General features: G+C 42.6%; 1 protein-coding gene and 1 long non-coding RNA gene across 10 annotated transcripts in view; one reads left to right on the plus strand and one right to left on the minus strand.

The window, feature by feature from the left end:
• KHDRBS2 (KH RNA binding domain containing, signal transduction associated 2) overlaps positions 1 to 13,396 on the plus strand; it is a 347,577-nt gene that overhangs the window by 299,669 nt on the left and 34,512 nt on the right. For all 8 annotated transcript variants that reach the window (XR_003705800.2, XR_013392343.1, XR_013392344.1 and 5 more), the window contains exon 8: positions 12,270 to 12,328. Coding sequence is in view for 1 of the 8 variants with exons in the window: in XM_077926281.1 (XP_077782407.1) it covers positions 12,270 to 12,328 (59 nt within the window). In the remaining 7 variants the exon portion in view is untranslated. The remainder of the gene's footprint in view (positions 1 to 12,269; positions 12,329 to 13,396) is intronic.
• Positions 1 to 13,396, minus strand: part of LOC114593847 (uncharacterized) — a 196,991-nt gene that overhangs the window by 13,993 nt on the left and 169,602 nt on the right. The gene's annotated exons all lie outside the window — the stretch shown is intronic.

The raw sequence follows: 13,396 nt of genomic DNA on the forward strand, positions 1-13,396 counted from the left end.
CTGCACTGGAAGAAACAAAGGAACCCAAGATTGTATGTTGAAATAGGAATAGGGATTTCAAGCCTGGCAAGCTGTCTGCACAATCATTCCCTTGAATGATTGTGTGGCTGGTCCCCCAATATCAATGGCATATTGCTACCTGTTTATTCCATTAACTTCTTGCCTCAGGTTCCTGCTCATATGGAATGCTCTCTCTCCAGTAGTTCTCAAAATCACATATTAAAAACTATGTAATAGCTTGCTGTATAATGCTTGCAGTAATATTCTCAGCAAAACTGAATCATGTTGATTTAATAATTCAGTTTTATTGGAAGACTCAAGACAGCAGCCATCCATTGAGATTGAATTTACAATCAGTTATTGAGTTGAAGGGATTTTCTCCCTAGTTATTCTACTTCTATCCTGTTATTATTTCCCTGCCATCTACTAGATTGTTATGCTGCATGTCTTCATTTCTTAAGAGGTTTAAAGCCTTTACTGAGACAACAGGAATCTTTCACTCACTGCTTTGTTCAACTGAAGTCCAAAATAACTTTCATTTCAATCCACAACAAAATTGCTTCTAGAATTAACTAGGATTGCCAGATTTAGAATGAAACATGGGCTTTTGTAGTTGTACAGAAAGGAGAATTTTGGCAGGTGCAATTTTTCCTGATATGATAACAGCATGGCAGGATTTGTTTGTTTGAAATAGTCATTTAACACCCCTCATTAGAACAAGATTCCAGGGTGGCTTACAAAAGTACAATTAAAATATAAACCAAGTGAAATACAAAGCAATTAAAACAATCATTAGCACAGCAATAGATTAAAAAACCCCAAGGTACAGGGTTGTATTCAACGAGAGTGTTCCGTTCATGCAAGGTCTTCTTCCTGTACAATGGAAATTTCACTCCCTCTCCTTCCTTCCTTAAACCCTCCCACCAAATATGTTCTGGGTTTCCCCCAACTCCCTGCAACACGTATGTGGAAGAAGAGAGGAGAGGGGAATTCTATTGTGCAAGCAGAAATCCCAACGTGAATAGTACAATTTCATTAGACATAAAATATTTTTATATTAACCTTGCTACATTATTTCTTCTATTGGTAAATGTGATTTTTGTGCTAATTTCTTTTTTTTAAAAAAGGTGTGTGTGTTTTTTAAAAAATAGACTAATTGTAGAATGAGATGGTACATTCTTTAGCAAGAATGTTTGACTTTGCCTCTTTATTCAAACATATGCAAGGCATCTTGTATTTACAGAGTTTTGTGCCGGGGGAGGAATCAGATTGTATTGTGTATAGTTACAGATAATCTACAACTTGGTACTGAGAAAGTTCCTGCTGCTGTGAAAGTATTCGAAGCAATGTCATCTTGCTTCTGTGACAATATTAATGGCAACATGCATCTTTGGGTTCATTTAGATGTGGGCATTATGACATTAATTATCCTTCTTTTAATGCTAGCACTTATGTTCCTGGTTTCTGACATTCCTTTTACACTGCAGTTCCTGTTGTATTGTGACACTGTGTGGTTTTTTTAATTGCTATCCCACCATGTCACGCTAACTTTTATTCACCCCAGGGGGTGTCACTGGACATGCCAACTCCACCACTCTCTATGAACATATGTGCTTCTGTTCTCCCTGTGATATGCACACTCCCCCCCCCCCCAAATGCCAGGAGACCGCCCCAAATTTCATCAAGTGAGCAGCAACGGCATGAAACCTTCAGGGAAATTACAGTGCAAAACTCCTGCAGTTTTCCAGGTTAACAGGGTTGCAAATGGAAGCAATTAACATGGAAATGAGCACTAAACTTCCACTAGAGTCTGCTACATTTCCAGAAGTGACTTTTACATCATGTGAAAGATTACGTAAAACATGGGAAATTATCAGGTTAAGGAAATGTATGGAAAATGGAGTGAAGTGCTGTCTGAATGCAGCCTTTGTCTTTTAGATCGCTCTGAGAAGTCATGCTAATAAGTTAAATCCCTCTTGGTCCAATAAGCTCAGCTTCCAGTTTAGTGTAAGCCCCTTTGTGATCAGGATCCTGGGTGGTATTCAACAAATTTTTCCTGCTAACACAAAGTTTAGCGCTAGTAAAGGAGATCTCACACACACACCCATGAACACCACGTACCATCCCTCAATCTGCTCTGGAAGGTTTGTTGAACCCTCAAAACATATTTAGGGGGAGGACGAAAGGAAATTGTTCTGTTCTGCAAAGAGAAATCCTTTGGCTGATGGAACGATCAGCTTTGCCTCTACATTGAATGCAACCCTTACAATCTAGTTAATGAAAGTGTTTGTTCCTAAACACCTTTGTTCTTTAAGCAGACAACATAGCTGTATTTTTCTCCTCGCAGAGGGTCCTTGGGAATCCATTCAGCAGCAGTGAATATCAGATTCATTTGCATTATTTGGGGCATTTGGAATGGCTGGGATTTTCACACGTAAAAAGCCTACCATAAGAATATGCTATGACTATTAGTGGTAATGGCTGAACTGACTTCATAAATCAGCTAAACATTACTCAAGACTTTAGAACATTTTAAAATGTCAGCTTTAATTTTCATATAATTTTCTTTCTGGAGATGTTGCAGTCCTTATTGTTATACCAATTCTTAAACTGGAAGCCAAGCTTATTAGGCAAATGGCACAGAAGACTAAGAGAGATTTAATTTGTTAGTATGACATCTCCTGAGCAATCAAAAAGAAGCACGTTGTCATTTACACTTTCACAGTAACATCTGCAAGTGAACTTCCTTAACACCAAGTTGTATATTATCTGTAACTAGCACACAATACATTTCCCCTCTTACACTAAATTGTGTAGATATACTAAGGTTACCAAACATCCCCGTTTCCTGGAGACAGTCCCCGAATTTACAAATCAGTCCCCATACAAAATCCATTGAAGCTGAAAAGTGTCCCCGGATTCATTGAAAAATATCTGGTAACCTTAAGATATACAATTCCTTGAATACATTTAAATAAACGGAGGCAAAATGAGCTATTCTAGCAAAAGTGTAGTATTACCTAATTCTACCATTAGTCCAATAAATGTATTTTAAAAATTGGTTTCAGGATGCTGAAATCAAATCAGTATTTAAAATCCATTCTGGCGCTTACCATCTCGATAACCTCTCCCTGCTGCTTTGGCTTCACGTTCCCCAGTCTTAAGAAGTGCCTCGCTTTTCTATTTCCTTCTCACAAACACCACTTCCTTCCTTCCTTAGGTATTATGTGAAGTTTCCACTTGGACTTCTCCTTTCCTCATCCCCATGTTTCTCTGCCATGCTTTTTCCCTCATGGCAGTGGCGTCTCACAATTCAGTGTCACAAAGTCCCGCCCCCTGCCTCTCGCTTTCCTTTTGGATGCTGTAGTTGTGGCACCTGCTGCAGTGCCTCAGAAGCTCTGCCCCCAGTGTGACCAAACCAGCCTCGCTGCCTTTGCTCAGAGGAAATGTCTTTGCTACCCCATCGTCTCTTCATCTCTCCACTTCTCAGCTTCTTGCCTTCTCTGTCCCTTGTTCGTCCCTCGAAGGACAGCCAAATTTAAATAACAATTGGACACACAGCTGTGAGGCATTTGCGAGCTTTTTTGCGGAGAAGGTCCTGTTGCTCCGCCATGACCTCCCCGCCAATTTCGATACAATAAAGGAACTGGAGGCCCCTCGACTGTCCTCGGGTCCAGTATTGGACCACTTTGACCGGATATCCCCAGCCGATGTGGACAGACTCCTCCGAGCTGGAAAGCCCACCACTTGTCCTCTCGACCCGTGCCCGTCCTGGCTGATTAGAGCGTGTCCAGACGAGGTGCGGGCCCCCCTGGGGGATATCATCAATTTGTCCCTTGGCACCGGGACATTCCCAGGGGAACTGAAGGAGGCAGTGGTGCCCCCGCTTTTAAAGAAAACATCATTAGATCCCTTAGATCTATCCAATTACCGCCCGGTTTCGAATCTTCCATTCCTGGGTAAGGTGATTGAGAGAGCGGTTGCGGAACAGCTTGGTAGGTTTCTGGATGAAACATCGGCTCTGGATCCATTCCAGTCCGGCTTCCGCGCTGGTCATGGGACCGAGACGGCTCTGGTCGCCTTAACAGATGATCTCCGTAGGCAGCTGGATCGAGGCGGGTCAGGGCTGCTGATTCTTCTAGACCTGTCAGCAGCCTTCGACATGGTCGATCACGAACTCTTGGACCACCGCCTTGCCGACGTGGGGATCCAGGGCACAGCCCTTCAATGGCTGCGCTCGTTTCTCTCTGGTCGGGGACAGAGGGTGGCGCTTGGGGGGGAATTGTCATCCCGCCACTCCTTGGTGTGTGGAGTGCCTCAGGGTGCGATTCTCTCCCCGATGCTTTTTAACATCTTTATGCGCCCCCTTGCCCAGCTTGTCCGGAGTTTTGGGCTGGGCTGCCATCAGTATGCTGATGACACCCAACTCTATCTGTTGATGGATGGCCATCCTGACTCGGCCCCAGACACACTGATCAGATGCTTGGAAGCTGTGGCTGGATGGTTACGTGGGAGCCGGTTGAAGTTAAATCCTTCGAAGACAGAGGTCCTCTGGCTGGGACGGGACGATATGAGATTGAGGGGGCAACTCCCTTCTCTTGCGGGGGTGCAATTAGTGCCAGCACCGTCCGTTAAGAGTTTGGGTGTAATCTTCGATACCTCCCTCTCCATGGAGGCGCAGATTGCAGCTATAACAAAGGCGGCATTTTTTCATCTCCGCCAAGCTAAGCAGTTGGCTCCTTACCTCTCTCGCCCTGACCTAGCCACTGTGATCCACGCGACGGTCACCTCCAGACTGGATTATTGTAACTCGCTCTACGTGGGGCTGCCCTTGAGACTGACCCAGAAACTCCAGCGGGTGCAGAATGCCGCAGCGAGACTCCTTACGGGGTCTTCGCTGCGAGATCACATTCATCCGGTGCTATACCAGCTGCACTGGCTCCCGGTGGAGTACAGGATCAGGTTTAAGGTGCTGGTTTTAACCTTTAAAGCCCTATACGGCCTAGGACCCTCGTACCTACGGGACCGCCTCTCCTGGTATGCCCCACAGAGGAACTTACGGTCTTCAAATAAAAACATCTTGAAGGTCCCAGGCCACAGAGAGGTTAGGCTGGCCTCAACTAGAGCCAGAGCTTTTTCGGTTGCGGCTCCAACCTGGTGGAACGCTCTGTCGCAAGAGACAAGGGCCCTGCAGGACTTGACATCTTTCCGGAGGGCCTGCAAGACAGAGCTGTTCCACCAGGCCTTTGGTCAGGGCGCAGCCTGACTCCCTCCTTTGGCAATCTCTACAAAGCTTTAGTCTATGGTTGCCATCAATTTGTATTTTAATTAATTTTTAGAATGTATTTATAATGTTGTACTGTTTTAGTGTTGTTAGCCGCCCTGAGCCCGGCTTCGGCTGGGGAGGGCGGGATATAAATAAAATTTATTATTATTTATTATTGTTCCTTCAGCATCTCAGCTCTGGATTCTGCAAAAAGCATCTCTCCTTCTTGACCCATTCTCATTCCCCAGCGATAAGACATTGTGGGCCCAGGTAAAGGGACTTGCTTTCTGATAAGTGTGCACAGGATGGCAAACCTAGCTGCCATCACAATATCCTGACTCGATTGCAGGATGATGTTATAGCTGCTCAGCCAAAGACTGGGCTGGGTTTCAAAGGCAACAGAGAGGTGACAGTTTTAAGCCTAATATTTTAAGATTTCAAAACCTGTATATAGGCAATAGATGGAACAATCGCTATATAGTCTGGTAACACACCACCCTTCCTGTTATTTTTCTCTATTGTATACTGTACTTCCCCAGTTTTTAGCTGTATGCACAGTATTTGCACACAGCTGTATTTCATTTTGGGTTTTGTGCTCATATCTCAGTGTTCATAAATAAAGATTCCCTCATATTTTATTTTGAGACTATTGAATGAATCAAGTTAGCAGGCCTAAAAGATGACATTTTATGGGTCTTCACAGCAATCCACTTACAGCATTCATCATCCAAAACTGTTTTGAAATGCCACCTCTCATTTATTTGATTCAATGAGCACAAGTGTGTATCAAATACACTACCCCTGAAGTAGATAAGAAAGTTTTTTCTCTCGCCTATAAATCACTTATGCCCTCTAAGGTTCTTGAAATACTTATTTCCACTATGGATCTCCAGTGTTGTATCTGATAGTCTCAAAAAGAGAATATCTTAAGTATTTTCTCCTGTTCTGTAATTCCGTTCCATTGCATTCCATCATCTTCCTCCTCTCTCTGTGGCTTTTGGCCCTTGTCTGAGCAGATGGCTTATTACACCTATCCATTTCATGTGGCTTTGAAGTATGCTTATGTCCATTTGTGATTTAGCAAGCATACAGGCCTCTCTGTATCTTGCTATAATCCTGTGCACATGTACCTGGAGTAAGTCCCATGGAGCTCAATGGCCCTTGCTTCCTAGAAAAGAGGCATAGGATTCTGCTGAAGAATAATTGAAAGCAAAAATGAGGCCCCGTTTCTCTAGATAATGTTACCCTGATGATGCAGGTACAGGGGGAAAGAAAATGTCCATCAGACAAGGTAGAAGATACAAACAGTACTTTATTATTACTTTAAAATGAGAAATGCTGAGACTCGGGTTTGAGCAAGAGTTCAGAGCCTCTCTTGTCAAGCAATAATCCAGTGGCAGGGATTTATTTATATACATTTTACATCCTGCCTTTCTTCCATCATGGAACTCAAGGCCGATTCCATATGATTTCCAGGAAATCGTGATCCTGGAACGTAACATCTCCACTGCAGGTGAATTAGCACATGTTTTGAATGCTTTCCCAAAGGGTGGGGAAATCCTGAACATCTAAGGTAGCATGCGTTGAAGAAGGCTATGTTAGAGCCCTTCTCCATGACATTATGCCTCAAATGACGTGATGGTGGAAGACCATTTCTTTAAACCAGGGGTAGTCAACCTTACCATCTTTCTTGATGGTAGAATTTCCTTACCGCCCACCAGTGCTCAATGGAAGGAAGATTCAACTTGTGCCATAGAACCCCCTACCGCCCACCTAGAATCCTGAAACAACCCCTGCTTTATACCTAGGTCTGCAGCTAATTCATATAAAGTATGAGGTGGTAGAACCTGAATTTTCAAGCAGATGTGGTCTCATGGGAGGAGAACTGAAGTGGCAATGTGTTTTCTGTTTTTCTCCCAGTTCTCTCTCCTCATAGATGCTTTTTATGGCTGACTTGGAATGCTTCCCAGTTATCCACGCTATTTAGGGATGGGTGGGTGGAGACTATTTTACCAAATATGATTGAGGGGAGGATAAATTTCCCAAGAGTTTTTCTTAGGGGGGAACTGTTTGGAGAAATTTCAGCTCACGTATTGTTGAATGAAACTATCTCCCTTTCATATTGGTGCATGAAGGAATCAGTGGGTTTAAAGAAGAGGACTGGATGAAATATAGCCAAACCCATTGCTTCTGCCAATTATTTTAAAATAACACGAAACAACATTAAAACTTCACCCAAAATTCAAGAATGGTGAAATTGGGGAGGCCAATTTGTCAAATATCCTCCTGGGGAGGACCGAAAGAGCAGTGATGCAAATAATGAGGACCAGTCTGAAATATTTAGCCCAATAGTAGTTTTGCTGGTCTAGACAGCCTGTCACACACAGTGAACCGGAAACCCCCCTTTCTAATCCCAGGTGTGTTTGGGTTGGCTGTGGTTATTCATTGGTGATGGAAAGCCACTTTGCACATGGATATTGCACTTTCTTGGTTGAAACCAAACCTTGCAGGAGCAACAAACATGGCTTTGTGCACAAATAGGTATCCATGTAGTTCATTCTGGAAGCAAGCCAGCTTGTTCAGCCAACAGGAATTGAGCCAACTTCTCTGATTGCAAGGTAGAGGTAGGAGGACGTACTTGTAAGGAGCCCTACAACAACAAAACGTTTACATTTATCAAATCAGCTTAGCTAGGTTGTGGTAAATTACACCATTCTAGAAGATTGCGGGGTATAAACTCTAGCTCAGAGATTCCATTTTTTAGCCGAGATTTTAACATTTTTCAATAAGAATATTTAACTGGGCAAACAGCTATCATTATAATTGATATACCATTTGAAAATTTGAAGGTTAGCCAAATACATTTATCTCAATTGGGTGAGATTTGTGTCTCCAAGCATTTGAATCCCTTGAGGCAACATTTCCATGGAAAGTTAATTAAAGAGTGCTCACTAGAGGATTACCTGAGGGCATTGTAGCCTATTCACATTTACATACAAATCCCCCATAATACTGTAGGTATGTAAGACTTTCTAAAAAGTGGAAGCTCATGTTTTGCTGAGATAAGGCAGGCCTATTAGCAGCTAAGAGAGCTTTCATTTTCATAATTAATATTGATTCCAACATATTATGAGTATCCTGTTCTAAGATTCCCCCACTAAAGGTGAAGCAGTGAATGCAACCAAAATAATAAGGGCAAATAATTATTGCTTCCAAAGAAGGTCTCAGATTATGAGCCAGTAAATAATGGCAGTAGGGGAGATGCTCAGCCTTATATCTCTCCTGCAGTAGGAATGGAATATTCCTGAATTATTATTATTTATTAATTCATTCTTTAAAACTAGCATAAGATAGAATCCCAAGTTTCATCTTAGAAGCCACATTCTAATCACTGTAAAAATGCACATCAGAGTTCCTAAGCCAACCATTTTTGCTAATCATAAATCCAATCTTTCTTGAAGAACGGTTGCTCTTTGACTTTTGGAAGTGTCTTACGTGAAATGCATTTTTAACTCTGACAGTTCATACAAGATTTATTGAAGCTCTACTTTAAGATCCTAATCCCCTCCCCCCGCTGCCGCTTGCTTACGAAACACAGTTTTTGTATACTAAACACATTCCCAATTTATTTCAACAGCACGGAACAGCTGATTGATTGTAATGTATAAGATGTAGCAATAGCTGTATCAGCAATAAATAAAAACTCATAAAATAACATGTATGGGGACCACCCTGAGATCTTTTGATGAAGTGCTATATATACACCACCACCATAACAGCCACCCCATCCTTTCATTCTGCAACAACTATGTGTTACAGCTAAGCTAATGCTATTTTTCTAGAAAAAGAGGTGTTGGAACTCACTATGAGCACCTCCCTCGTTCTCTTAGAATGACAATGGTGCCCACTTGAGAGGTGCCAGAATTGAGTTCTTGTGAGTTACCTCTGAAAAAAGCCCTGCAGCTAACCCATTTGAGGACTGCAAAAAACAAACAAACAAAAAAAACACCTAAATCAGGCATAGCCAAACTTTGCCCTCCAGCTGTTTTGGGACTACAAGTCCCATCATCCCTGACCACTGGGTCCTGTTAGCTAGGGATGATGGGACTTGTAGTCCCAAAACACTGTTGCACGCCCCTCCAATCGGTGTGAGATTCCAGGCACTTCCCCAGGGTTTGTGTTTACTTTTGGAAATGCGGCACAGCGGAGACTGAGGTGTCTTTAGGATATATGTAATATATATTGCAGATTTGCACATATATACAACCTGAGCCTGTGATGGAGGGGTTCACAGCATCAGTGCCCCCAAAGGGTTTTGTTTCTCCCATTGCTACAGCCTTGGATTCAAATAGAAATCAAACGTTGCTCTCAAACACCGCTCTGACTCTCCTTCCAGCTTGCTGGCTTTACTTCTAGGTCACATCACAGCAAATGAACTCTACTCCAAACTCTGGATTTGCCTATTGAGAGAAGAGGCCCCACACATTTACCAGATTGCACTAAGCCCCTTAATCCCCCTGAATCACCAGGAGACTAACCCACCTACTCTGATCAAATTAGAAGCCCTGATCAAATTCTAACACTTGCTGGATTAGAGGGATCTGACACACAGTTTAACACCCCAAACTTGTAACAATACTTTTTATACACAGGCCTACTCAACACCACAATTTTTATTACACAGCTAGCCCAAGACCAGTCGTGCTTTATAGGCTGCAGGGCATGCCAATGGGGAATTGTATTTATTTCCCCAACTCCATAGCCCTACAGCTGCCAAACTTGGTTTTGCTCCAAATTCACCCATACCAAATATGTTCTCCAGCCTCAGATGGGGAGGTAAGGAATCCCTCCAGCAACCTTCATCATACCAGTGGCCATTAGCATCTTTCTTCCTCGTGGTTTTGGAATTAAGTGGAGGCATCAGAGACAGGTTGCCCCATTCTAGCTACCCTCAATCTGGGATCAGAATGAAAGTATGGGGTTTGCAGGAGTGTTTAGTTCCCCCCCAGGCGACTTTCCCTCTCTAACCAACAATGTGATGTTGGAGTTAATGTACAGAGGCGGAGACAGCCATTGCTTGGCAGTACAAGATCAGGCTGCCCTGAAGCTAAAGGCTAAAGTATAATGTAGTGTATGCTAGGGGAAATACGCCTGGCTGATAATGAGTTCATCTTATATGTGCTTTCAGGCTAGGAACCTGAGCTCTCAGAAATGTGCTTTACTTTATTTTCAGGCCAATGAATGCTAATCATAGAGAACAATGCCTTGTTTCCCAACTGCCAAGGAAACCCGGCTTTCTTGGATGCATGAAAACGAAACTTGCGAAATTATAGGATATAAATTAAAATTTATAAACAGGAAAGCTTTGCTTATGCTGATTTCATTTGATAATTGCTGAGATGTACTACACTTGCACAAAACATGAATTAGTTGAGATTTGTCTTCTGATGGCACCTTAAAGCAGTCATAGAAAACTATCTGTGCTGGCTCAAGATGCCTGAAATGCAATTCACTTATCAAAGCTCTTGTCCAAGAAATTAGACAAGAATATTATTCTAATAAATATAAGTAATAGATAGCTGCATATATTCAGCTGTATTTAAAGTGCATGCATTAATGAACAGTTGCATCCATATTCTGGAAATGCTCAGATTCCAGCAGTGAATTCTGGAGGAGAACTCGTTTGTTACTAGAACCCATAGGCAAACTCGGCCCTCCAGATGCTTTGAGACTACAACTCCCATCATCCCTAACTAACAGGACCAGTGGTCAGGGGTGATGGGAATTGTAGTCTCAAAACATCTGGAGGGCCTGCCATAGTGGTTTGTTTGTTTTTGAAACGGCAAGTCTTAAAATGGTGGATTAGCCAAAAGTCAGAATGACATGAGAAATTATTCTTACATTGAAATCCCAATCCCACTGTGTGGATAGCCGAGAGTGGGGTTTAGATGGTGTGCAATCTCCTCTCCACCAACCTCCATTAGCAGAAAGGAGCACCGCAGGTTGGGGAGGGGAGGCCTGTCTTGTGATGCAAGTCCCAGCTCCACCCAAGAAGTTCTCCTCCTGGCAGCAGGCAGCAGAAAGGGCCCCTCAACTTTACATTTGTTGCAGCTTACCTGAATAGTCCAGGGGCAGTGCCGTGGCAAGGTCAGAGCTGCGCAGATCTGTGTGTTCCCATTGGTGTGTCCATGCAGCCCTGACCTCAACACTGCCCTGCCCTGGCCATGTCCAGGTAAGCTGCAGTGATGCCAGTGTTGGGAGATTCATGTTGCCCATGACACTGCCCTGCTGGTTTCCTGCTTTCCCGCAGATGTGATACCAGAGGCTTTCCCCCCTCCCTCTAAAATTATCATTGGCCGTGTTGACACATCTGTTCTGGCATGATGTTACTGATCTTTCCAAAGCATGAAGGATGCTTTGTTAGGAAAACGTGGTTATGATATTACTGCTGCAGCACAAGGAAATTGACTGAGTGAGCTTTGTTTCTCCTCTGTCTCTTATCATTTGAGGATCTAACCTGCCTGTTCCCAATGACAGCACATACATACATTTTGACAAGAACAGAGCTGAAGCCACTGCAAGTCAAAACAAACATTCCTGCTGGTTCATTCCAATAATCACAATGTTTTAAATGTGGGAGGTGTATCATTAAAATGTTTAGTTCTAGTTAACTGTGGTCAAAGAACTGGTTGCATAGGCATTTTTTATAGCAAGCTGTAATTCCTTCTGCACGTTCACAGTCAAATCTTCAAAACCACTGCCATTCAGGGTTACTTTTATCGGTGGGTTGGGGGTTAAAATGAACAATGCATTCTACTGTATGTTGCCTTTTTCCTTCACTGATTTTTCCTTTCAGGTTTTCCTCCTTAAATATTGAGTTAGCGGTTGCTTGTCTAGATTTATTTTTTAATTTTTTTTTAAGGACCAACATAACAAACTTATATTTTCTTGTGTTTGAAGCTTTCCTGTGCCAATAACTTTACTTGCTGTCAATCTATTGCAGTCTGCCTGAATATTATGACTATGGTCATGGAACAAGTGAAGATGCTTATGACAGCTACGGTAAGGCCTGTTCTATTTTTGGTAAAAGTGTGAAGTCAGAAAACCAATCACTCAGTGACAACCTAAAATTACTTGTACATTCTCCCTCTCCGGCTTTTATAGAGGCCAGACTAAGCTGATTTATGTCATTCTGAGGTAAAATGTGACTTGTGGGACTGAAGCCAGGAATCTGAGCAGATTCGTTTTCATCAGAATTTCAAAGACATTCATCACACTTGTAGATCAGTTTTTAAAATGTAGTGGTGAAAATGCTGATTAGGGCCCAAATCTATTTCATGGTGATGGTCGTCTGTCTTACTGGTGCCACCTTGTTTTACGTATATGCTGTCTCAAATACAGGAAAACAGGAAGAAGCATGCAATGCCTCAAATGCTTTGTTCTTGTTGGAGAGCAAGTATATGCTACTTTAATTAAAATGCATTTTTTTAAAAAAAAAGTATTGCATGTATAGCTTCTAGTAGGTCATATCTTGCCTAAAGTTCATGATAAACCTCTCAGTCCCTAACCAGCAACTGATTTCACATATAGGGTTGCCAACTGTTGGGCAAGGGGTGGGCAGACCACCAGGGTCGGGGTCTTGTTGTTTGGGGGAAAGTTACCACAAAAGCAAGGTCACTTCCCCTCCGTAGAGAAAATAAAAAATAGATGTTCTCTACAAGGTTTATCTTTTCCTTCAGTGTGCAGGTTGTGACTGGCATTCAGCCACATAACAGAAATGTACACGCACGCATTATATACTCACGCCCACAGATATGAAGAGAAACTGGAAGTGCTGTAGCTTTACTAACACTACACAAGCCACCTCACACTAGAATTGTGTATATACTATAGGGCATATGAGCCAGTTGAGATTAAGCTCTTTCAATTGATTGCAATAGAATGAATTTCAGAATGTGCTTGACTGAAATCAACACTCAGCCTCTCATCCTATGCCTACTTTCATGGGAATAAGCCCCACTGAACTCACTGGGGCTTACTTCTGAGTTGACCCATATAAGATTGCACTGTTAATAGTGCTTAATTTTGAATGTGCTGTGGCCATCGGGTGTTAGGGATAATCTAAGCAAC

This window comes from Podarcis muralis, chromosome 3 (assembly GCF_964188315.1).
Source record: "Podarcis muralis chromosome 3, rPodMur119.hap1.1, whole genome shotgun sequence".
NCBI lineage: Eukaryota > Metazoa > Chordata > Lepidosauria > Squamata > Lacertidae > Podarcis > Podarcis muralis.